This window comes from Ips typographus, linkage group LG4 (genome assembly GCF_016097725.1).
Source record: "Ips typographus isolate SLU linkage group LG4, UJ_Ityp_2.0, whole genome shotgun sequence".
Classification (NCBI taxonomy): domain Eukaryota; kingdom Metazoa; phylum Arthropoda; class Insecta; order Coleoptera; family Curculionidae; genus Ips; species Ips typographus.
Window position 1 is genome coordinate 2,554,101 of NC_138425.1, and position 24,837 is coordinate 2,578,937.

The 24,837-nt window shown below is 33.0% G+C and overlaps 3 protein-coding genes across 5 annotated transcripts in view; 1 reads left to right on the plus strand and 2 right to left on the minus strand.

Annotated features, from left to right (window-relative positions):
* Nucleotides 1-13,329, minus strand: part of LOC145727460 (uncharacterized) — a 30,694-nt gene extending 17,365 nt beyond the window's left edge. The window contains exons 1-8 of one of the 3 annotated variants that reach the window (XM_081977027.1): nt 12,758-13,329; nt 12,485-12,705; nt 10,340-10,535; nt 9,982-10,282; nt 9,759-9,931; nt 9,601-9,705; nt 9,400-9,545; nt 9,124-9,346 (exon numbers count right to left, since the gene is read on the minus strand). In XM_081977027.1, the coding sequence (XP_081833153.1) occupies nt 9,124-9,346; nt 9,400-9,545; nt 9,601-9,705; nt 9,759-9,931; nt 9,982-10,282; nt 10,340-10,535; nt 12,485-12,705; nt 12,758-13,120 (1,728 nt within the window). In that variant the 5' untranslated portion in view covers nt 13,121-13,329. The remainder of the gene's footprint in view (nt 1-9,123; nt 9,347-9,399; nt 9,546-9,600; nt 9,706-9,758; nt 9,932-9,981; nt 10,283-10,339; nt 10,536-12,484; nt 12,706-12,757) is intronic. The other 2 variants (XM_081977026.1, XM_081977025.1) reach the window with 2 other exon arrangements.
* Nucleotides 13,330-15,741: 2,412 nt separating this feature from the next.
* LOC145727506 (rRNA methyltransferase 3, mitochondrial) lies at nt 15,742-17,057 on the plus strand. Its single transcript, XM_081977099.1, has one exon. The coding sequence runs from the start codon at nt 15,893-15,895 to the stop codon at nt 17,027-17,029; it is 1,137 nt and encodes a 378-aa protein (XP_081833225.1). The 5' UTR covers nt 15,742-15,892; the 3' UTR covers nt 17,030-17,057.
* An 819-nt stretch (nt 17,058-17,876) lies between these two features.
* Stt3A (catalytic subunit 3A of the oligosaccharyltransferase complex) lies at nt 17,877-24,771 on the minus strand. Its single transcript, XM_081977096.1, has 12 exons — nt 24,537-24,771; nt 24,303-24,480; nt 22,455-22,596; nt 22,218-22,398; nt 21,765-22,160; nt 21,493-21,705; nt 21,248-21,436; nt 19,851-19,964; nt 19,602-19,790; nt 19,208-19,493; nt 18,273-18,458; nt 17,877-18,218 (listed from the first exon to the last, which is right to left on the minus strand). The coding sequence occupies exons 2-12, from the start codon at nt 24,403-24,405 to the stop codon at nt 18,100-18,102; spliced, it is 2,118 nt and encodes a 705-aa protein (XP_081833222.1). The 5' UTR covers nt 24,406-24,480; nt 24,537-24,771; the 3' UTR covers nt 17,877-18,099.
* Nucleotides 24,772-24,837: the final 66 nt, after the last annotated feature.

The window sequence follows — 24,837 nt, forward strand, 5'->3', positions numbered from 1 at the left end:
TCACCTAATTTAAGGTCCTTTGGTATAAATATGCCCTTTGCTGTGCATTAGAACCCTTATAGAGCAAAATGAAAATTTGCCAAAAATGCACTTTTTACCAAAACTGTCATTTTTTAAATTTTTGAAAGGTTGTAACTTTTTTATTTGAACTCTTCTAGATTTCGCTAACTCGCCATTAGAAAGATGATAAAAAATACTACAAAATGAGCCAAAACTCGTCTCTCTAGCGCCTAACGTTATCGAGATATTGAATCTTAAAAAGTACTTAAAAAAGACGCCTAATACCCCCCCATTCTTTCAATTTTTTTGAAAAATGAAAAATTTTAAAGTGATTTTTTTGCGCTTATTTCACCTAATTTAAGGTTCTTTGGTATAAATATGCCCTTTGCTGTGTATTAGAACCTTTATGGAGCCAAAAAAAAAATTGAAAATTTTGACAAAAAATTACATTTTTCGAATTTTCGAAAGGTTCAAAGTGGTTATTTCACCTAATTTAAGGTCCTTTGGTATAAATATGCCCTTTGCTGTGCATTAGAACCCTTATAGAGCAAAATGAAAATTTGCCAAAAATGCACTTTTTACCAAAACTGTCATTTTTTAAATTTTTGAAAGGTTGTAACTTTTTTATTTGAACTCTTCTAGATTTCGCTAACTCGCCATTAGAAAGATGATAAAAAATACAACAAAATGAGCCAAAACTCGTCTCTCTAGCGCCTAACGTTATCGAGATATTGAATCTTAAAAAGTACTTAAAAAAGACGCCTAATACCCCCCCATTCTTTCAATTTTTTTGAAAAATGAAAAATTTTAAAGTGATTTTTTTGCGCTTATTTCACCTAATTTAAGGTTCTTTGGTATAAATATGCCCTTTGCTGTGCATTAGAACCTTTATGGAGCCAAAAAAAAAATTGAAAATTTTGACAAAAAATTACATTTTTCGAATTTTCGAAAGGTTCAAAGTGGTTATTTCACATAATTTAAGGTCCTTTGGTATAAATATGCCCTTTGCTGTGCATTGGAACCCTTATAGAGCAAAATAAAAATTTGCCAAAAATGCACTTTTTACCAAAACTGTCATTTTTTCAATTTTTGAAAGGTTGTAACTTTTTTATTTGAACTCTTCAAGATTTCGCTAACTCGCCATTAGAAAGAGGATAAAAAATACTACAAAATGAGCCAAAACTCGCCTCTCTAGCTCCTCAAGTTATCGAGATATTGAATCTTAAAAAGTACTTAAAAAAGACGCCTAATACCCCCCCATTCTTTCAATTTTTTTGAAAAATGAAAAATTTTAAAGTGATTTTTTTGCGCTTATTTCACCTAATTTAAGGTTCTTTGGTATAAATATGCCCTTTGCTGTGTATTAGAACCTTTATGGAGCCAAAAAAAAAATTGAAAATTTTGACAAAAAATTACATTTTTCGAATTTTCGAAAGGTTCAAAGTGGTTATTTCACATAATTTAAGGTCCTTTGGTATAAATATGCCCTTTGCTGTGCATTGGAACCCTTATAGAGCAAAATGAAAATTTGCCAAAAATGCACTTTTTACCAAAACTGTCATTTTTTCAATTTTTGAAAGGTTGTAACTTTTTTATTTGAACTCTTCTAGATTTCGCTAACTCGACATTAGAAAGAGGATAAAAAATACTACAAAATGAGCCAAAACTCGTCTCTCTAGCGCCTAACGTTATCGAGATATTGAATCTTAAAAAGTACTTAAAAAAGACGCCTAATACCCCCCCATTCTTTCAATTTTTTTGAAAAATGAAAAATTTTAAAGTGATTTTTTTGCGCTTATTTCACCTAATTTAAGGTTCTTTGGTATAAATATGCCCTTTGCTGTGCATTAGAACCTTTATGGAGCCAAAAAAAAAATTGAAAATTTTGACAAAAAATTACATTTTTCGAATTTTCGAAAGGTTCAAAGTGGTTATTTCACATAATTTAAGGTCCTTTGGTATAAATATGCCCTTTGCTGTGCATTGGAACCCTTATAGAGCAAAATAAAAATTTGCCAAAAATGCACTTTTTACCAAAACTGTCATTTTTTCAATTTTTGAAAGGTTGTAACTTTTTTATTTGAACTCTTCTAGATTTCGCTAACTCGCCATTAGAAAGAGGATAAAAAATACTACAAAATGAGCCAAAACTCGCCTCTCTAGCTCCTCACGTTATCGAGATATTGAATCTTAAAAAGTACTTAAAAAAGACGCCTAATACCCCCCCATTCTTTCAATTTTTTTGAAAAATGAAAAATTTTAAAGTGATTTTTTTGCGCTTATTTCACCTAATTTAAGGTTCTTTGGTATAAATATGCCCTTTGCTGTGCATTAGAACCTTTATGGAGCCAAAAAAAAAATTGAAAATTTTGACAAAAAATTACATTTTTCGAATTTTCGAAAGGTTCAAAGTGGTTATTTCACATAATTTAAGGTCCTTTGGTATAAATATGCCCTTTGCTGTGCATTGGAACCCTTATAGAGCAAAATAAAAATTTGCCAAAAATGCACTTTTTACCAAAACTGTCATTTTTTCAATTTTTGAAAGGTTGTAACTTTTTTATTTGAACTCTTCTAGATTTCGCTAACTCGACATTAGAAAGAGGATAAAAAATACTACAAAATGAGCCAAAACTCGTCTCTCTAGCGCCTAACGTTATCGAGATATTGAATCTTAAAAAGTACTTAAAAAAGACGCCTAATACCCCCCCATTCTTTCAATTTTTTTGAAAAATGAAAAATTTTAAAGTGATTTTTTTGCGCTTATTTCACCTAATTTAAGGTTCTTTGGTATAAATATGCCCTTTGCTGTGCATTAGAACCTTTATGGAGCCAAAAAAAAAATTGAAAATTTTGACAAAAAATTACATTTTTCGAATTTTCGAAAGGTTCAAAGTGGTTATTTCACCTAATTTAAGGTCCTTTGGTATAAATATGCCCTTTGCTGTGCATTAGAACCCTTATAGAGCAAAATGAAAATTTGCCAAAAATGCACTTTTTACCAAAACTGTCATTTTTTAAATTTTTGAAAGGTTGTAACTTTTTTATTTGAACTCTTCTAGATTTCGCTAACTCGCCATTAGAAAGATGATAAAAAATACAACAAAATGAGCCAAAACTCGTCTCTCTAGCGCCTAACGTTATCGAGATATTGAATCTTAAAAAGTACTTAAAAAAGACGCCTAATACCCCCCCATTCTTTCAATTTTTTTGAAAAATGAAAAATTTTAAAGTGATTTTTTTGCGCTTATTTCACCTAATTTAAGGTTCTTTGGTATAAATATGCCCTTTGCTGTGCATTAGAACCTTTATGGAGCCAAAAAAAAAATTGAAAATTTTGACAAAAAATTACATTTTTCGAATTTTCGAAAGGTTCAAAGTGGTTATTTCACATAATTTAAGGTCCTTTGGTATAAATATGCCCTTTGCTGTGCATTGGAACCCTTATAGAGCAAAATAAAAATTTGCCAAAAATGCACTTTTTACCAAAACTGTCATTTTTTCAATTTTTGAAAGGTTGTAACTTTTTTATTTGAACTCTTCAAGATTTCGCTAACTCGCCATTAGAAAGAGGATAAAAAATACTACAAAATGAGCCAAAACTCGCCTCTCTAGCTCCTCAAGTTATCGAGATATTGAATCTTAAAAAGTACTTAAAAAAGACGCCTAATACCCCCCCATTCTTTCAATTTTTTTGAAAAATGAAAAATTTTAAAGTGATTTTTTTGCGCTTATTTCACCTAATTTAAGGTTCTTTGGTATAAATATGCCCTTTGCTGTGTATTAGAACCTTTATGGAGCCAAAAAAAAAATTGAAAATTTTGACAAAAAATTACATTTTTCGAATTTTCGAAAGGTTCAAAGTGGTTATTTCACATAATTTAAGGTCCTTTGGTATAAATATGCCCTTTGCTGTGCATTGGAACCCTTATAGAGCAAAATGAAAATTTGCCAAAAATGCACTTTTTACCAAAACTGTCATTTTTTCAATTTTTGAAAGGTTGTAACTTTTTTATTTGAACTCTTCTAGATTTCGCTAACTCGACATTAGAAAGAGGATAAAAAATACTACAAAATGAGCCAAAACTCGTCTCTCTAGCGCCTAACGTTATCGAGATATTGAATCTTAAAAAGTACTTAAAAAAGACGCCTAATACCCCCCCATTCTTTCAATTTTTTTGAAAAATGAAAAATTTTAAAGTGATTTTTTTGCGCTTATTTCACCTAATTTAAGGTTCTTTGGTATAAATATGCCCTTTGCTGTGCATTAGAACCTTTATGGAGCCAAAAAAAAAATTGAAAATTTTGACAAAAAATTACATTTTTCGAATTTTCGAAAGGTTCAAAGTGGTTATTTCACCTAATTTAAGGTCCTTTGGTATAAATATGCCCTTTGCTGTGCATTAGAACCCTTATAGAGCAAAATGAAAATTTGCCAAAAATGCTTAAAAAGTACTTAAAAAAGACGCCTAATACCCCCCCATTCTTTCAATTTTTTTGAAAAATGAAAAATTTTAAAGTGATTTTTTTGCGCTTATTTCACCTAATTTAAGGTTCTTTGGTATAAATATGCCCTTTGCTGTGCATTAGAACCTTTATGGAGCCAAAAAAAAAATTGAAAATTTTGACAAAAAATTACATTTTTCGAATTTTCGAAAGGTTCAAAGTGGTTATTTCACCTAATTTAAGGTCCTTTGGTATAAATATGCCCTTTGCTGTGCATTAGAACCCTTATAGAGCAAAATGAAAATTTGCCAAAAATGCACTTTTTACCAAAACTGTCATTTTTTAAATTTTTGAAAGGTTGTAACTTTTTTATTTGAACTCTTCTAGATTTCGCTAACTCGCCATTAGAAAGATGATAAAAAATACAACAAAATGAGCCAAAACTCGTCTCTCTAGCGCCTAACGTTATCGAGATATTGAATCTTAAAAAGTACTTAAAAAAGACGCCTAATACCCCCCCATTCTTTCAATTTTTTTGAAAAATGAAAAATTTTAAAGTGATTTTTTTGCGCTTATTTCACCTAATTTAAGGTTCTTTGGTATAAATATGCCCTTTGCTGTGCATTAGAACCTTTATGGAGCCAAAAAAAAAATTGAAAATTTTGACAAAAAATTACATTTTTCGAATTTTCGAAAGGTTCAAAGTGGTTATTTCACCTAATTTAAGGTCCTTTGGTATAAATATGCCCTTTGCTGTGCATTAGAACCCTTATAGAGCAAAATGAAAATTTGCCAAAAATGCACTTTTTACCAAAACTGTCATTTTTTAAATTTTTGAAAGGTTGTAACTTTTTTATTTGAACTCTTCTAGATTTCGCTAACTCGACATTAGAAAGAGGATAAAAAATACTACAAAATGAGCCAAAACTCGTCTCTCTAGCACCTAACGTTATCGACATATTGAATCTTAAAAAGTACTTAAAAAAGACGCCTAATACCCCCCCATTCTTTCAATTTTTTTGAAAAATGAAAAATTTTAAAGTGATTTTTTTGCGCTTATTTCACCTAATTTAAGGTTCTTTGGTATAAATATGCCCTTTGCTGTGTATTAGAACCTTTATGGAGCCAAAAAAAAAATTGAAAATTTTGACAAAAAATTACATTTTTCGAATTTTCGAAAGGTTCAAAATGGTTATTTCACATAATTTAAGGTCCTTTGGTATAAATATGCCCTTTGCTGTGCATTGGAACCCTTATAGAGCAAAATAAAAATTTGCCAAAAATGCACTTTTTACCAAAACTGTCATTTTTTCAATTTTTGAAAGGTTGTAACTTTTTTATTTGAACTCTTCTAGATTTCGCTAACTCGACATTAGAAAGAGGATAAAAAATACTACAAAATGAGCCAAAACTCGTCTCTCTAGCACCTAACGTTATCGAGATATTGAATCTTAAAAAGTACTTAAAAAAGACGCCTAATACCCCCCCATTCTTTCAATTTTTTTGAAAAATGAAAAATTTTAAAGTGATTTTTTTGCGCTTATTTCACCTAATTTAAGGTTCTTTGGTATAAATATGCCCTTTGCTGTGCATTAGAACCTTTATGGAGCCAAAAAAAAAATTGAAAATTTTGACAAAAAATTACATTTTTCGAATTTTCGAAAGGTTCAAAGTGGTTATTTCACCTAATTTAAGGTCCTTTGGTATAAATATGCCCTTTGCTGTGCATTAGAACCCTTATAGAGCAAAATGAAAATTTGCCAAAAATGCACTTTTTACCAAAACTGTCATTTTTTAAATTTTTGAAAGGTTGTAACTTTTTTATTTGAACTCTTCTAGATTTCGCTAACTCGCCATTAGAAAGATGATAAAAAATACAACAAAATGAGCCAAAACTCGTCTCTCTAGCGCCTAACGTTATCGAGATATTGAATCTTAAAAAGTACTTAAAAAAGACGCCTAATACCCCCCATTCTTTCAATTTTTTTGAAAAATGAAAAATTTTAAAGTGATTTTTTTGCGCTTATTTCACCTAATTTAAGGTTCTTTGGTATAAATATGCCCTTTGCTGTGCATTAGAACCTTTATGGAGCCAAAAAAAAAATTGAAAATTTTGACAAAAAATTACATTTTTCGAATTTTCGAAAGGTTCAAAGTGGTTATTTCACATAATTTAAGGTCCTTTGGTATAAATATGCCCTTTGCTGTGCATTGGAACCCTTATAGAGCAAAATAAAAATTTGCCAAAAATGCACTTTTTACCAAAACTGTCATTTTTTCAATTTTTGAAAGGTTGTAACTTTTTTATTTGAACTCTTCTAGATTTCGCTAACTCGACATTAGAAAGAGGATAAAAAATACTACAAAATGAGCCAAAACTCGTCTCTCTAGCACCTAACGTTATCGACATATTGAATCTTAAAAAGTACTTAAAAAAGACGCCTAATACCCCCCCATTCTTTCAATTTTTTTGAAAAATGAAAAATTTTAAAGTGATTTTTTTGCGCTTATTTCACCTAATTTAAGGTTCTTTGGTATAAATATGCCCTTTGCTGTGCATTAGAACCTTTATGGAGCCAAAAAAAAAATTGACAATTTTGACAAAAAATTACATTTTTCGAATTTTCGAAAGGTTCAAAGTGGTTATTTCACATAATTTAAGGTCCTTTGGTATAAATATGCCCTTTGCTGTGCATTGGAACCCTTATAGAGCAAAATGAAAATTTGCCAAAAATGCACTTTTTACCAAAACTGTCATTTTTTCAATTTTTGAAAGGTTGTAACTTTTTTATTTGAACTCTTCTAGATTTCGCTAACTCGACATTAGAAAGAGGATAAAAAATACTACAAAATGAGCCAAAACTCGTCTCTCTAGCACCTAACGTTATCGAGATATTGAATCTTAAAAAGTACTTAAAAAAGACGCCTAATACCCCCCCATTCTTTCAATTTTTTTGAAAAATGAAAAATTTTAAAGTGATTTTTTTGCGCTTATTTCACCTAATTTAAGGTTCTTTGGTATAAATATGCCCTTTGCTGTGCATTAGAACCTTTATGGAGCCAAAAAAAAAATTGAAAATTTTGACAAAAAATTACATTTTTCGAATTTTCGAAAGGTTCAAAGTGGTTATTTCACCTAATTTAAGGTCCTTTGGTATAAATATGCCCTTTGCTGTGCATTAGAACCCTTATAGAGCAAAATGAAAATTTGCCAAAAATGCACTTTTTACCAAAACTGTCATTTTTTAAATTTTTGAAAGGTTGTAACTTTTTTATTTGAACTCTTCTAGATTTCGCTAACTCGCCATTAGAAAGATGATAAAAAATACAACAAAATGAGCCAAAACTCGTCTCTCTAGCGCCTAACGTTATCGAGATATTGAATCTTAAAAAGTACTTAAAAAAGACGCCTAATACCCCCCCATTCTTTCAATTTTTTTGAAAAATGAAAAATTTTAAAGTGATTTTTTTGCGCTTATTTCACCTAATTTAAGGTTCTTTGGTATAAATATGCCCTTTGCTGTGCATTAGAACCTTTATGGAGCCAAAAAAAAAATTGAAAATTTTGACAAAAAATTACATTTTTCGAATTTTCGAAAGGTTCAAAGTGGTTATTTCACATAATTTAAGGTCCTTTGGTATAAATATGCCCTTTGCTGTGCATTGGAACCCTTATAGAGCAAAATGAAAATTTGCCAAAAATGCACTTTTTACCAAAACTGTCATTTTTTCAATTTTTGAAAGGTTGTAACTTTTTTATTTGAACTCTTCTAGATTTCGCTAACTCGACATTAGAAAGAGGATAAAAAATACTACAAAATGAGCCAAAACTCGTCTCTCTAGCGCCTCACGTTATCGGGATATTGAATCTTAAAAAGTACTTAAAAAAGACGCCTAATACCCCCCCGTTCTTTCAATTTTTTTGAAAAATAAAAAATTTTAAAGTGTTTTTTTTTGCTCTTATTTCACCTACTTTAAGGTTCTTTGGTATAAATATGCCCTTTGCTGTGCATTAGAACCTTTATGGAGCCAAAAAAAAAATTGAAAATTTTGACAAAAAATTACATTTTTCGAATTTTCGAAAGGTTCAAAGTGGTTATTTCACCTAATTTAAGGTCCTTTGGTATAAATATGTCCTTTGCTGTGCCTTGGAACCCTTATAGAGCAAAATAAAAATTTGCCAAATTTGTACTTTTAACCAAAATTGTAATTTTTTCAATTTTTGAAAGGTTGTAACTTTTTATTTGAATTTCAATCAATTTGACTAAATCGTCATTAAAAACGGGACAAAAAATACTACAAAATGAGCTGAAACACAAGTTGTTCTCTCACTGTAAACGTCTTGAGACACTAAAACTACCAAACACGTCCCGAGATATGGACCTAAACAACACTTCCCTATGTTAAAATAAAACCAAACCAGATTATTGGTTAATTGAGGACTACTTGAAAATATAACTTTTTTTGCGCGTGCTTCGTTCCCACCCTGTATATAGTACAGTTGTAGTGCATTAAAGAAAAACTTTTTTCCATCAGCCAAAAGCCAATAAATCAAGCTCAATGATAGTCCAAACCGCATAAAAATCTATTATTTCGTTTCGAAATGGCGAGGTTTTAAAAATTACTGTCCTGGTTGTGATAATGCGCGGTTTATTACAAAATGTATCGAAACTGTACCTTATCGGTGATCAGGTGAATATAACGGATAGGCCAAATCAACAAATCAAGAGAACTGTCCATGGCGCCCTTTTGGTGTACCAAAAAACTCCAAATATCAGCAACAAAGTTCGCGTTGCTTTTGTTCATTTGATAATTGACAAAACTATTCCGGAGTTTTATTTGGATTTCAGCTGAATCTACCCCACGAAGAACTGTTAACAGGTCCTTCACCTTACTACCACTGCAATTTAAATTACTCACACTTTGAATTTTTAATACCCCACAAAATACTACCATTCCGGACTTAAAGGTACTGAAAACACGATATAAAGCAACGCATGTAACTGATTTAAAACCAGACTTGCACGGTTCGGACTGTCATTATCAACAATTTCCTGAAACGCTATGGCACTCAAAGTAGCACTATACGGATCGCTATTCTGCAAAATGTTGCGCTATTATTTAATTACTAAAATCAGTATCAACAAATACAACCTGACTGAACTTCTCCAATACTTTTCCTATAAATGGGTAACAAACCTCTCTTGCATCATTATGAAGAACAATATTAAGCAAACTCTTCCAAAGGCACTTCAAAGCCTATAAAACCAGAGACTTTAAATGGAATTAAAACAAAAAAAAACAAGTCATACAGTGTGTCTTTCACTGGCTACCTCAACAACTTTAAGACACAAGCAACACTCAGCCATAGAATTAATTGCATGTTCAGCACACTCAATAATGTTGTCTTTATTCAGTACTGCTAACTTCAAATTGATTTCAGTGGATGAGTCTAAACAGGTCTCATCTTGATTATGAGAGTGACCTACAATAACCTGTTATAACATAGGCAAGTAAAAAAAAATTAAAACCTACCAAGTATGGCCAAAAATACTTTAGACATTCTGAGCCACAAATCCGGCACAGTTTTACCAAAACCACATTTATTTGGATCGGTACTTTCACTGACTTGTCCAAAACAAAACTCCAGAAAATCTTTTAGCACTAGAACAGCCTTGTATTCAAGTTTCTCAATTAAAAGAACATACACTTCAAACTTCTTTAGAACCACTACTTCATGTTTGGAAAATTTCGCTTTTAACGGCGTGAGCAGCAATTTTAGCTGTTTTGTGCTGGTCATATATTTCAAGTCTAAGCTGGCATTGATGATAAGTTCCTGGAAACACTCAAGTTGGTGGAGGAATGAAAAAGTCGCGATATTTGCAATCCATACCTTCCAGCATTCATAACCTTTGATCCGTTCACTGTCTGAAGGATTCCTGAAAGCAGTTTCTGCAGCTCTAAGCAATTTATTGATAGCTGTCATTGAAGAGTGCAATTTGGTTCCAGAGAATCGTACCAGAAACATCCAGAGTTTGTACCAATCATTAAATTTTCGATCGTGTAATTCACAGATCACATTCACTCTACTGCAAAAGATTAGTTTGTGAATTAATGCGGTTAAGTGTGACTTAACAATAATTAACAAAATATGAAGATATGTATGATAAAAAATATACATTAGCAGGTTCTCAGTTGCATTTAGAGATCATTGGCACATTGAAAACAAGTCTGAGAAGGTTTAAGACACTTATAGAAGACTCATAATATTTACATCATACTCTCGCATTTTTTAGAAAGTCTGTATCACATTCAGTATAGTCCTAGAGGCCTCTGGCAGTTTGAAACAATTCTGGGAAGGTTTAATACATTTCTAAAGGCAGCTAGCACTTTTTAAAAGGTTTTCAATACCATTCGGAGGTCTATGGAGCTTTCAAAATGATTTTAGAGGTCTCTGGCAAATCAAACAATTCTAGAAAGATTTAAAACCCTTGTAGAACCCTCTGGAACTTTTAAGAAGGTTCTCAGTTGCATTTAGAGGTCATTGGCAATTGAAAACAAGTCTGAGAAGGTTTAAGACACTTATAGAAGACTCTGACATTTTTCAGAAAGTCTGTATCACATTCAGTATAGTCCTAGAGGCCTCTGGCAGTTTGAAACAATTCTGGGAAGGTTTAAAACACTTGTAGAACCCTCTGACACTTTAAAAATGGTTCTAAAGGCCTCTGGCAATTAAAAAATTCTAGGAATGTTTAAAACACTTCTAAAGGCAGCTAGCACTTTTTAAAAGGTTTTCAATACCATTCAGAGGTCTATGGAGCTTTCAAAATGATTTTAGAGGTCTCTGGCAAATCAAACAATTCTAGAAAGATTTAAAACCCTTGTAGAACCCTCTGGAACTTTTAAGAAGGTTCTCAGTTGCATTTAGAGGTCATTGGCAATTGAAAACAAGTCTGAGAAGGTTTAAGACACTTATAGAAGACTCTGGCATTTTTCAGAAAGTCTGTATCACATTCAGTATACTCCTAGAGGTCTCTGGCAGTTTGAAACAATTCTGGGAAGGTTTAATACACTTGTAGAACCCTCTGACACTTTAAAAATGGTTCTAAAGGCCTCTGGCAATTTAAAACAATTCTAGGAAGGTTTAAAACACTTCTAAAGGCAGCTAGCACTTTTTAAAAGATTTTCAATACCATTCGGAGGTCTATGGAGCTTTCAAAATGATTTTAGAGGTCTCTGGCAAATCAGACAGTTCTAGAAAGATTTAAAACCCTTGTAGAACCCTCTGGGACTTTTAAGAAGGTTTTCAGTTGCATTTAGAGGTCATTGGCACATTGAAAACAAGTCTGGGAAGGTTTAAGACACTTGTAGAAGACTCTGACACTTTAAAAATGGTTCTAAAGGCTTCTGGCAATTAAAAACAATTCTAGGAAGGTTTAAAACACTTCTAAAGGCAGCTAGCACTTTTTAAAAGACTTTCAATACCATTCGGAGGTCTATGGAGCTTTCAAAATGATTTTAGAGGTCTCTGGCAACAACAATTCTAGAAAGATTTAAAACCCTTGTAGAACCCTCTGGAAGTTTTAAGAAGGTTCTCCTTAGCATTTAGAGGTCTCTGGCACTTTCAAAATGGACCTAGAGGATTCTGGCAGTCTGAATTGAATCAAGCAAGTTTTTACTTTTTGAAATAGTCTTTGAAGTTTTGATATCCTTCCTTGAGGTTCCTTTTCACTATACCTGAATGGCATATTAGACCCAAAACTTCTCTATTTAAGATAACTATTCTGTTTATTTTCAAAACTGATAAAAACATCAAACTGACAATAACTGGTACCACCATGTTATAAAACACATTCTTATTTGATCTATGTCTAGTGAAATGAGATAAGGAATCTGACACAACAGTCAGAAATCACTGAACAATCTTATGCCCCCACTTTTTATAGTGGGTGGACTGAGCTATTTCACTGTAAAAATATATATAAAGTACATAAAATTGAACTAAATGAATGAATCTCATGACATTTGACCTACTTACCTAGGAATATTATTTACAAATGTTTGTAATTTCTGCTGGGACCACAATGAAAATGGCTTAGCAGAAGCAAAAACCAAAGCTAAATCTAAGTAGACTAAATTCTCAGGCTTGTCCAACTTAGTTTTGTCAAATATTGTTGGTATCAAAACATGGTAAATCAGGTCTTTACAGCAGTGTTTATAAACATCCAGGGAGAGTACAGTTTTTAAGCTAGCTGAAAACTAAAAATACCAGCAATAAAATTATAGCACTGTAGTTTCAAAATGGACTCACATCAATATTATGCTTCTTGGAAATTTCATACAACTTGCTCACAAAAGGAAGATTGTTCTCCTTTAAATACTGTTGAAGACACTGTATACTGACACTGACGAGTATACTTTCTTGCATGTTTGGATTTATTTGTTCATCTTCAATAATATCTAGCACATCCCTACGTACACTTAGAACATTGTGATCCACTAGGATTTGCAGGGTTTGGATTGCTGAATCCCAATCTTTTTCTTTGCTTGACTCTAGCTCGGTTTTAATACATTTCAAATATTGTGTATACACTGGGCTGGTAATTTCGCCGGTTAAATTGCCTTTTTCACTTAGAGCTTTGATTTTCTTGTATATGTCCCTTGTTGTGTACATTGTTGATGGTTAAACTGCACTTGGTGCCAAGATCTTTAACGAACGAAACAAAAGCAGGCAACAGCGAGATTTTTAGATATTTCCACCTTAGCTTAAATACTAATTCCACAGGTCAAACACTATAAAACTGAAAATGTACATTTTGTTTTTACTATAAAAATGGTGCGCGGGAAACAACAAGAACACAAAAGGGAAAGCACATTAAAAGCGCTAATTGACATTGATGACAGGGTGGACACTATTGATAGATGACGTTTGACAAATGAATGGTTGGCAAGTTGGCATTCCCATATTCCCAAAAGGAAAACGGCAGGGTAGGAATGTAGGTGATATAAGTGTTACTATTTAATAACTTATTAAAATGTTGCCTTAGAAAGAGATATAATGAAAACAAAAAATGATAAAACTCAATCTCAGAGAAGAAAAAACCGTCTTGTTAGTCTGGTGTTAGCACTGGTACAAACAGTAATCGGTCTTAATTCGGTCAGTCGGTCCATAAAACCGCACAGTTTGACTGGAATACTGGATTGATCGGACCGAAAGAACGATCTTATTACGAAACTTGGACCCGTTCCGACCCGGAGTGTTTCAAATCAAATCTAGAACTGTCACCATTTTACTTTTTTGTTCTTACAGTTACCATTCATTCATGTGTATCGCCAATTTGGGACACACAGTATGTAGGGTTAGACTTTATTTCGCGGAGCACCAAACGAAAATTTCATTAATTTTACTGGCCGGAACATCTATCATATTTTATAATCTGTAATTTTTAATTTTATTTGTTAATTTGTTTTTGTCATTAGTTATTATCGGTAATAAACTAATAATCAGAAAACACTGCATTGAAACGTTATTTGATTTTCTTTGTCATTATTAGCCTCTGATTCTGATGCTTGGCATCGACTAATTGTCAAGAAGATTTAAAATCAGAAGAATTTATTGTGTTGTTCCGACTAGGATTTTTTTTGGCAACCCAACATTCACTAACTTGTATAATAAGTTGCTTAATTTAAAAGTGCTAACCTGATATATATCTGTATGTATAACGGGTTGCAGCTAGGATTTGGGCAACCCAACATACAATATTCTGTATAATGAGTTGCCGGTGTGGCTATTGGCAACCAGATATACAGTCGTTGGTATAACGAGTTGCAGTATAAATTGCTGGTCTTAAGATTGATTGGAAAACGCGCGTTTGGTCTAATAGTCAAGACACTTAAGAGGTACAATGTACAATAGTGTTGCCACTGGCTACTTGCCACAGAAGACATATTGGATCAAAGGGCCGAGGGCAAGGAGACGAGGGTGTCGATATCGGAAAGTTGGTCACGTGAAGCTAAACAAGTTTTCTTATAATGTGGTCATGTGATCACTGTAACTTCAGCCAAGTTTCCAAGTCGGAATTTCAGTTCTCTTGGAAATTATAACCGTCACTGTCACATCCACGTGGTCTTCTCCTAGGTTTTCACCCTTTCCGCCTCTTGGAAGTACACCGCACAAGACAATGGGCCTGTCCCACAATTTTTTTTTATTTCATAACTACAAAGACGGATTGAAAATATTATACCCGTATTTTTTTGTTTTCAAAAATATTAAGTCTAAATAGAAAAAAAATGATGTAAAAAAACTACATTAATCTCATGTTTAAAACGCCCGCCGCCGGTGACGTACTACACTATCAACCAATCAGCGACAAGAAGTGAAACAGATGGCGTGCAACAGCCAATAAAATCGCCCAGAATTACGTACGTCACATGCGCGCCAAAACAGATCTTTTAAACTTAATGGACAAATTCAAACTAATGTAGGAACATTTACGACCATATTTTTTTATTCAAGAAAATGAAAAATTTGTTTTTTGATCCTGTCATTAAAACAAAAATTTATGATATGTGGGATAGGCCCATTCCCCGTAGACTTTTAGGAATCGACGTTTCCACTTAGAGATTCCGTCATCTCCACTCGACCGGCTGCGGAATTCGGTCGTCAACTTGAGAATCTCCCTGAACATCGTTTCAAGAAACGTGGTTTCTTAGTGGCAAAAATGGCACCCACGAAACTGACGTGCGGTACGTTCCAAGTTGAAAACCGAACTCATATTACTCTAATGTATTTGACCACCGCCTACCATACTAGAAAGAATAGAGAATGCTTGTCAAAAATTCCAATATGGCGGGAATAGTGGTGACAGTTTGTTTTATGGAAATTGAGTTTTTTAGGATTAGACGAATTTTTACGGTTTAAAATCAAAACTTGAGGTTATTTGCTAAAGTTATTTTTGTTTGCTAGTAGTAGTTGTAGTAGGTACAAGTGCTTTCTAGTACAGTAAACTTATTAGGTACTTGTTACATGCACAGGTATGTGAGTTGCATTTTAAAGCATCCTTCATTGTGAGAGCAATAAAAATAATTTTGAATGAAAGTTCTTGGTAATAACATAGAACCATATTCCAGTTTTGCTTACCTAGTTTCAAGGATTTACAGATTTTCTTACATTGAAGTGTTTAAACTAGTTTGCTGTGTGTTTTTAGGCACATTTTAGGCTTTCTAGTATAGAGGGCGGTGATTTGACTAAAAGACAGTAAAAGAAGTAGAAATGTTGAAAAAGAAGAAGAATAGTATTGGTTATGTTTCTATTGTTATTCCTTTGCTCATTTTCTAATTTCCATTTTATTTAAAAGTCTTGAAAAGACAAAAAAATTGTTTGATAAAAATTAACTAAGTAGTCAAATACATTTATTTAAGCGTCGTTGGATTATCTTAAAACAGTATGGTTAGGTTACTCAAATCTTTATTTGTAATCAATCAGCATGTGAGATTTTTCACTAAATTTCCTGAGTCTAGGATGCAACTAACTTCTGTTCTTTCTAATGAGTCACTGCAGCATATACAACCAACCCAGCATCATATTCAAGGTGATGCTCTTGCAATCACTTCAAAAAAGTCAGAAAACCTCACCGGGAACAGGAAAAAGAAATTTGAAAGCAATAAATACCAATTTGCTAGTCCGGGAGAGAGCACAGCCACTATAGATGAAGCTGGTGATCTGGTATATGTTAAAATGCAACACAAGGACCCAAGAATTATGCAAATTATGGCTGAAGTGAAAAACAACATGAAGAAGAGAACTAAAATTTTATTGGAAGGCAAGCGCCTAATTAGAGAAGCATTACAAAGAGGCTGTCACATGGAGTATCTTCTGTTTAGTCAATTATCTGATGTTGAAGATTTAAAAGCCTATCTACCCAAGGTTGGAAAGTTATATAAAATGCCTTATAGAGAAATCCAGTCATGGTCTGATTTAACTACAACTCCAGGTATTATGGGTGTTTTTCATATTCCTGATATGAACACTTATACACCCAAAGATCCTCTGCCATTAACTATAATATGTGACAATATAAGAGAACCAAATAACTTGGGAGCTATTCTACGTATTGCAAGTGCTGTGGGATGTGAAAAAGTGATTTTAACCAAAGGATGTGTTAATTTGTGGGATTCCAAAGTGTTACGTAGCGCATGCGGAGCACATTTTCACACAAATGTTTGTAAAGATGTTCAGTGGAATGAAGTTTCCACAATTTTGCCTGAAAATGCTAATGTTTTCTTGGCAGATAACAATATTCTAACATCATCTGGTCATGAACAAAACTCTGCAAAAGAGATGCTTCAAGCAATTCCAATTTTGCCTTATTTCTCTGTAGAGTTTAATAGGTTTACAAAACTTGTCTTAGTGATTGGGGGAGAAACAGAAGGTTTGAGTTTAGAGTCTTATAAGTTAGCAAAAGGTTGTAATGGTGCTCGATTAAATGTACCTTTAAGTAATAATGTAGATAGTTTGAATAGTGGTACTGCTTTAGGTATTATTGCTTTTGAAATCAAGCGCCAGTTATATAAAAAAGGTTAAATTAATAAAATTAAATGTGTAAAGTATATGTAGAGGGTTTTTTCTTGAAACAAAGCCATTTTGTCCTTAACTTAATCTAACCTATTCAATGAACAAGGTAGTTTGTTTGGTTTTGGTTTTATAGTAATCATTAATAACTAATAATTCAGCAAATTTTAACCTAACCTAGCCTAACTAACAATACCCACTAAGTTCCTGAATTATCACAAGTGGAGAGTCTAAAAAAACCATTTTTAATTAAAAAAAAGTAAAAATAAGAAAAAACCGGAATGGGATACCCTGTATATTTTTTCAATGGATAGAAAATAAAATAGGTTTTCAAAAAAGTATGGCCGCCTGTGTTGATAGGATAGGTTGCTTCGTTTGGCCGCCAGAGGGCTCCAAAGCTAACTAAATGTTTTCCTTGACTGTTACCGCTCTAAAATCGTTAAAGGAAAAAAATGCAAATAAGCAATTGATATGCAAGATACGAAAAAATATCAATAGACACAAAAGTTGTATTTTTAGTTGCTTCTTCAAAAGAAAATAAATTCAAAACACTGCCAAATTTCAATAAAATTGGCCAAATGGTCTTTGAGATATGATAAAAAAAAGTTTTTTAGAAAAAACTTTTGACACCCTTTATCTTGAAAACCAAGCATTTGCGGACCCATGTTTATATGAAACTAGCAATTATATAAATATCTAATAAATTACCCCCTTTCGTTTGTACATGATATTTAGGAACACCCTGTATAAATTTTATGTCAATTGTGACACTCTAAGAACATTCTAAAACTGTTTTCATTCTTTCGCGCTATGAACAGATATTCCTGAAGCAGAGAAGGGAAAATAACCACGCAACATATAGGTATAAAGTTTGACTTTTCTTCTAAACAAACCATAGAAAAATGTACAAACATATAAAAATATTTAAATGATTTTGCAATTAAGATTAAATAAAAAAATAAAGACAGAGAATTCTTAAAATGAATTTAAAAGGTAATAGCTATGCATAATGTAAATAATACTTTTTTAAAAAGATATTAAATGTAAATATTCTACTACCTGAAATTGAGCATAGAACCTATTTATAATGACCCTCTATTTGGAAGATCTTTAACTTTGTAAATTCTTACAAGCCAATGTTCAGTCGTATATGCCTCTTCGAGTACGTCAAGTTCAAAATCTTTATTACCAATTTCAGCACCTAAAATTTAGTCCGTCATACTTAGCAGGCTGTTTTCTTACCAATTCCACGTGCCTCTGACTCTGTCCCATCCTGGTGGTTTGCCACCTTCAGTGTGCACTTTTCCAAATCGATAGTAGCACATTTTGTACATAAGACAATTATGTAGAGCTGGAGCACCGTCTTTGTCTACCCTGAATTCACCCGATGACGAGTAGTAGTTAGATTCGTGTATGTGTTTACCTTTTTCAGTGCTGCCACCTGTACCAAATTTTAGAGTTTAAATCATTTAATTTAAGAGTTTGTAGTTAACAAAAGTAGCTGTAAACTTAATCTGTTTAGAAATCATAAAAATTTTCAAAATTTCCTATCTCCGTCATTTTTGGACCTTTCCTATCACCGGCTACGATAAACGTCAGCGGCTTATCGTAGCCCCTTAAACCAGAAATGCATTTAATTTGGCATATATGTACATAAATATGAGCGGCACCGCTCTGCCGCTTCTATCGTAGCCAAAGCTTAAGTAGATCGAACATATACAGTGTGTTGAAACAAAAAAAAAAAACAGTAAAGTTGAAAATGACACCCAATGCCAATTGTGACCGCGTTCACCCGATTCTAAGTAGGTGTAAACTTAGTCCATTGGATGCAGAAAGCAATTCTTAACATTTTTGGTCCGTTGCAATATTAAGTAACTTTCCGTTTCCGAGCCATTTGACTATTTTACCTTTTTTGATAAATTTTATAAAATTTTAGAAAATTACGTATCTTTGCCATTTTTGGGGTTTCAGCGACTGTAAAACCTTGAACTGCTCTTTTACTTCGTGCTACCCGTAAGTAGATATCATATTTTATACATCGTTGAATTTCACTATTAAAAGGGCTATCTAATACACTATGTACTTATGCACTTTTATCTTGGACACCCCGATTTTCCACCAGAATCCATTGAACTTATTTGCAGTCGAGATGCTAGTTCCACAAATTTAAAGATATTTTATTGTACGTACCAATTCGAACCATCCACAAGAATTTGTTGATATCGTCAGAAGAGTAACCAGTCAGTCCTCCAAATATAACTAAAACGTAATCCACATCCAGTTCGCGCATGATTTCCAGAGCTTTTTCCTCTCCACTTGCCATGGCTTGGCCCACTCGACTGATATGTGTATTGTTCCACGTGTTGTTGTCTACCAAAACAGTACGATTGGCCATAGCAGTAATTTGGTAGCCGTAATCCCACCAAGACATTACGCGAGCATCCTCTGGAGTATTTGATTTCAACCAACCATAAGCCTGAAGAAAACAATATATACATATAGAAAATATTGAAAACTGTTGGAGCAGGATGGTAAAATGGAAGAAAAGTTGCGAATTGTTCTGCCTTATTTTTTTTATGCTTACCTCTCTAAAATCATCAAAAATAATCCGGGAACCATCATGGGCTCGCGCACTTAAAACAATTGAAGGTGAGCTGTAAGCCTCGCTAGTAACCCAGGTGCAATGCATTGTATAAGTTGCCAACATAATGAAAGATAGTACAGCAAAACCAGTAGCCACTATACTTCGGTTTTCATTATTTGCAGCCAAAACCTAAAATTTGTCTCGACTTATAGTAACGTTATAACAATGCGTATTTCGTGTAACAACCACCTTTTGACGACGTTGAGTGGTAGGCACTGGCGTTAAAAATCTAGTTAACAGTCTGCTTAAACCTCCTCCTGCAAGGGCACATGCTGCAGGTGCCAAAACTAGCATTAAACGTACCTAAAAAATTATACTATTTGCAATGGTAGAGAACCTCTCAAACGAGACAGGTCGCCGGCTGTATCTTTGGAACTATTGTTTGAAACTACATATAAGAAAACATACAAAAGTAATAAAAGCGATTAAGAAAAAGAGCTGAAAATATGCAATAGGGAAAATGTAATGCAATAGGGATTTTCCACCAAATTTATTTTTGGTTAAAACTTTTCTGAATATTAGCGTGTAGATCGTTTAGAAACGTGCCGATAACAAATTCAGAAAAAAATAATTACTTAGTATTAAAAAAAGGACTACCAATAGCATTCTACGTAAAAATGACGTCACGCTAAACGGCTCCTACGTCACGAGGCACGTTTCGTCGGCTAGAATTCCTAAGCAAATTCGCGATTTTAATACTATCAATTCTTTGTTGTCTTGTGTTTTATACTGTATTAAATCATTTTCGACTGATTATCTTATTAAAAAATAGTTTACAACTGTTTAGAGTCCCCAAAATGGGTCAAGAAAGATTTGTAAAAAGCCCAATCTAATAATTCATTAGCAGTAAAACTGTTCAATCTTTACCAATTCAAGACGAGACGAAGGATCTCCGTATTTAAAAATGTTGTATATTTTTGAAGTAAATCAGTTATAAATTAAGTTGCTTTACTGATTTGCATATACATAAATCCGAGTGTTTTTGAGCTTGACTGTAACCCTGATTTTTATATCCAAAAATAAGTCTAATTTACAGAAATGATTTAATACTATCAGAAACATCTCAAAAATTATCAGAAAATTCTACAAGTCTCCTAAACCTTAGAAAAACGTAAAAAAATGTCTCCCTAGTCTCTTAACCTTTCTGTGTTTAATCGTTCTTTAATAATACGAGTAACTTTCCTGGAGTGAAACTGATTTACTCTGACACCATTTAGTATTGACAAACCATTATTTCTCTTCAATAATAATTGAGAAAAATGGAAAGGGAGACTTAATAATTACACTACAACAGACAACATCACAAACGCTAAACGCGGCGGAACTGAAACGTGCCTCGTGACGTCACACGGCACTTAGATCGAAATACGTCATTTTGGCGCGTTTAAACTTCAATTGCTGATAAACTCGTTATGCCTTGGGTATTTCTGATATTTTTGCAGAACCATTTTTCATATGTACCATTTAACAAAATAAAAAAAGTGTGCAACCAATGGCCTATAAAAGAGGTTAAGAATGAAATTAAAATATTATTTTTTGCATAAATACAGCCGTCGTCCTGTGTTTACGGGACACCCGGTACACACCATAACGCCTGCAAAATACACTGCTGTAGCCCCATATAACGCCAAAAAATATTTGGCATCAGTTGCATCTTTAAAGCACAAATATAACCCTGCAGGCACCAACATAGTAAGTATATGAAGGTCAAAAAAGAATGAAGACCAAGCTGTTGGTTGATGTTCAGAAACTGAAGCAATTATTGGAATGTGGTTCTAAAATATCAAGCACAAATAAATATCTACGTAAAATAAATTGAACTTCAATGTACTTTGGCATATGAAGGGTCTAAAAGCGCATAAAATCGACCTGTCCATGGGGCAACTTTTCCTGAGATGCTCAAGACTATTAGCCCAACCGCCAATAAAGCCCCAATTGTGCTCATAGCAAATGAGATTAAAGAATCAAATTCTGTATTATTCAATTTGCTACGTATGTATTCTATAGAAGCGTAAATTTGACAAAGACCGAACACTCCAAGAGCCTAAAACAACATTGCATATAACATATTTTTAGAAAAACTTATTGATATCCTAAACTTACCAACATGTGTTCAGAACTCTGAACTGGCTGAAATCCCACAAAAGATATTTGCATAGACAAGATTGTACCAACACAGTATAATGTACTGTAAGCAACGTATATTCTATGCGAAAAGCGGCCAGTAATCATGAGTATCAATACATGCAAAGGAATTAGGTTTATGAGAAACACATAACCACCCCAAGACGACACCATGTAAAAGTAGGACAGAGCAGCTAATGTGCCCCATTTAATTGTGCCTGTTTTAACAGCTTTAATCCACGTGTAATAAGTCAATAACATACAGAAAATCGCAATTCCTTCATTGTCGTAACTACCAGCTACAGATCTGCTAATATAGCCTGGCACTATTGCAACAAAGGCTGCAGCTGTAAGACCAGCACCTTTATCAAAAATCTAAAAATAAAACTTTGTATGTTCTATCATTCAGGCAGCCTATTTAAGGTGTCTTACCTCCTTGGTAAGCAAATAAGTTATCAGCGTTGTTAAAGAGGAGAATAATGGAGCTAAAAACACACACACATTTCTTACATCTATGTCAATATGCAGTAATTGTCCCAAACGGTACAGAAATACTGAGGTCACCATTAACCCTGGATATATGGTTCCTCCAATTATTCTACCTAGAGGATACCTAATAAATCAAACAACTTCAAGGTATTATGTAATTTAACTAGGGAACATTCTCACCAAGCTCTGTCATCAAACCAATTATGGAATGCATAAAAGCCTTTCTCAGCCAAAAACTTTGTGGTTCGGTAGTTAAAGTAAGGATCAAACTCGTGAATTACTGATTCAAAGCGCAGCACAGAAAATAGTCTTGTAGCAAAAGCTAGAAAAAACAAATTTCTATATAAACTTATTTGACTATTATTATTGTCCAGGGTGTCTTCGTTTTAAGTGACCACACTTTAATGACATATAGTACGTGATTAATAAGTCAAAAATAAATATTAATTTCCAAAAAGGTCAAACATTTTTTTATTCAAATAAACTAGGCCAGTAAGTGTCCTCTTATACTGGACACTGGATAAGTAAAAAAACAATATCAGAAACTTTTCCTTAATTTGTTGGCAACACAAAAGATGTTTTTTAAAAAATGCTCATTAAAAATATGTCTGGTTTAACAAAAACAAAGCTCAAGCCGGCAACCACAAAGTATCAAAAAAAATCCTGCAAACCAATATAAGACATACATGAATCTCAATATGACGTCACAGTTAATGCCGTCACTGCCACAAAAAGGCAAAGGAGAACCAATTTTTAGCTAGACTGTTGTGACCCCCTATACATCCTAGGCTTAATGAAGGCGCTTGAACATAAGCGGCTTGAAAAACTGCGATATATACTCTACAAGCTGCTATCTCAAGCAGCTTATTCAAGTCAAGTCAAGTCTCTTTTTTAACAGGCTTGAACTTACCAAGTCTATTTGAAGCGGCTTAGAACAAAAAGACAATGTGTTGTATACTGATTGTAAAGTTTTTAAATGACATTTGGCTTCTTTTTCTGTCGATCTGTATTATGAACAAGGCTTAAATCTTTAACCTTATTTGATTCCATCTTGTTCTAATAGTAAAGGTTTAAAATAGGATTGACTTTATATTTTTCCAATCTTCAAAAAAGCTGCGATAACTACATAACTAGGAGGCTTAACTGAGTCGACTTGGTGAAGCGGCTTGATTAAAGGTTTATAGGGGGTCAATTTGAAAAATATGTTATATTGGCGTTTCAAGATAAGTGATACTCCCTCTGGTGATCAGTTTTGAAAACAGTTTCAGGCATTCCAACTGTCATTTCTCCCTTTGTTTACATTTTTTTTAATCTCAGACAAATTGGAGGCTAAGTGAAGCGAAACTTTGTCATCATTTAGTAAAGCTTACCTACTGTTCTTGATACTTAATATATTATATTTCTTACCTGTAAACCAGGTGGAACAATAAAAATTACCTGCTTTTACTTTCCACCCCCGTGACAAACTGTCATGCATGCAGGGGAAAACCCTTTTTTCTGGACTGGTAATGAAATATACAGTTCCCTGCCGGCGCGCAGAAAAACGCATTATTTATTACTCCTAATAGAGATGAAAATACAGGGTTTTCTTGAAGTATAAAGAAAAGTTTATTATTATTATAACTTCTGTAATATAATTTTTCCCCTTTTTCATCATAACAATTCTTTTTTCTCAAAGAAAATATACTAACACAAAAAACTAATATTTACTCAATCAGGGATTAATATGCTATTACTCAAATTAAATTGCAAAGTTTCCTGAGTTTTACCTTTTGAAAACCAAACAGTATTGGTTTTTAATTTATTTTTAACAAACCTACTAGGTGATTGCCATTAATGTATGTGACTTAAAACTGAAGACACTATAACCAAAGGCTAGTACTGGCAATAATTTTTTTTTTAAATATATACACTGGCTCCATTTTCATATAAAGCTTGTGCAGTGTTTGGTTTCTATGCATATTCTGAATTCTTACAATTCTCAATGGAAAATGAATATTATATAGATAAACTAAAGATTATACTTACACAACATCGCGGCCAACGTTAAAATAGAAATTGTAAGCAAAGTTTCTTGCTTTTTTAACTCTTGAGTAGAGCTTTGAGCTCCTTTTTTCTCGAAAAACCACATTATAGGATTGCAGACCGAATTTTGAGGTTAAAGAGATAATGAATGAAAGCCCCAACCAAGGTCGGCAAAGTAGGACTGCAAAGAAGTGATAGAGAGTAAAATCTTCAATATTTATGGAAACAAATACGTACACAATATTTTAATACACAGAAATAAACATAGAAATACGCCGACCGGTACATGAACAAAACAATTCTGACTTGAAAGTTGAATGACAGTAATGACACGACTACGTATGACGTAATGACGCTAATTTTAGATATCGATATCGATAATTATTTATTTATTTATTTAGGTACACTTTACAAACAAGGAACAGTTGAGCTAATGCAGTCGCTCATAAAGTAACAAAATATCTTTCAAATCACTTAAGCTAACACATAGAATATCTGGTCAGTATATACTACTCGACGCCACATTTGCCTATTATTT

Bases quoted from the DNA above. Each gene is read 5' to 3' on its own strand.
- LOC145727506 (XM_081977099.1), top strand. From the start codon at position 15,893: ATGGTTAGGTTACTCAAATCTTTATTTGTAATCAATCAGCATGTGAGA.
- Stt3A (XM_081977096.1), bottom strand. From the start codon at position 24,405: ATGTGGTTTTTCGAGAAAAAAGGAGCTCAAAGCTCTACTCAAGAGTTA. The intron at 21,706-21,764 runs GTAAGTTTAGGA...ATGTTGTTTTAG, and splicing joins AGAGTTCTGAACACATGTTG to GCTCTTGGAGTGTTCGGTCT. The intron at 21,437-21,492 runs GTACATTGAAGT...TTGATATTTTAG, and splicing joins TAGACCCTTCATATGCCAAA to AACCACATTCCAATAATTGC.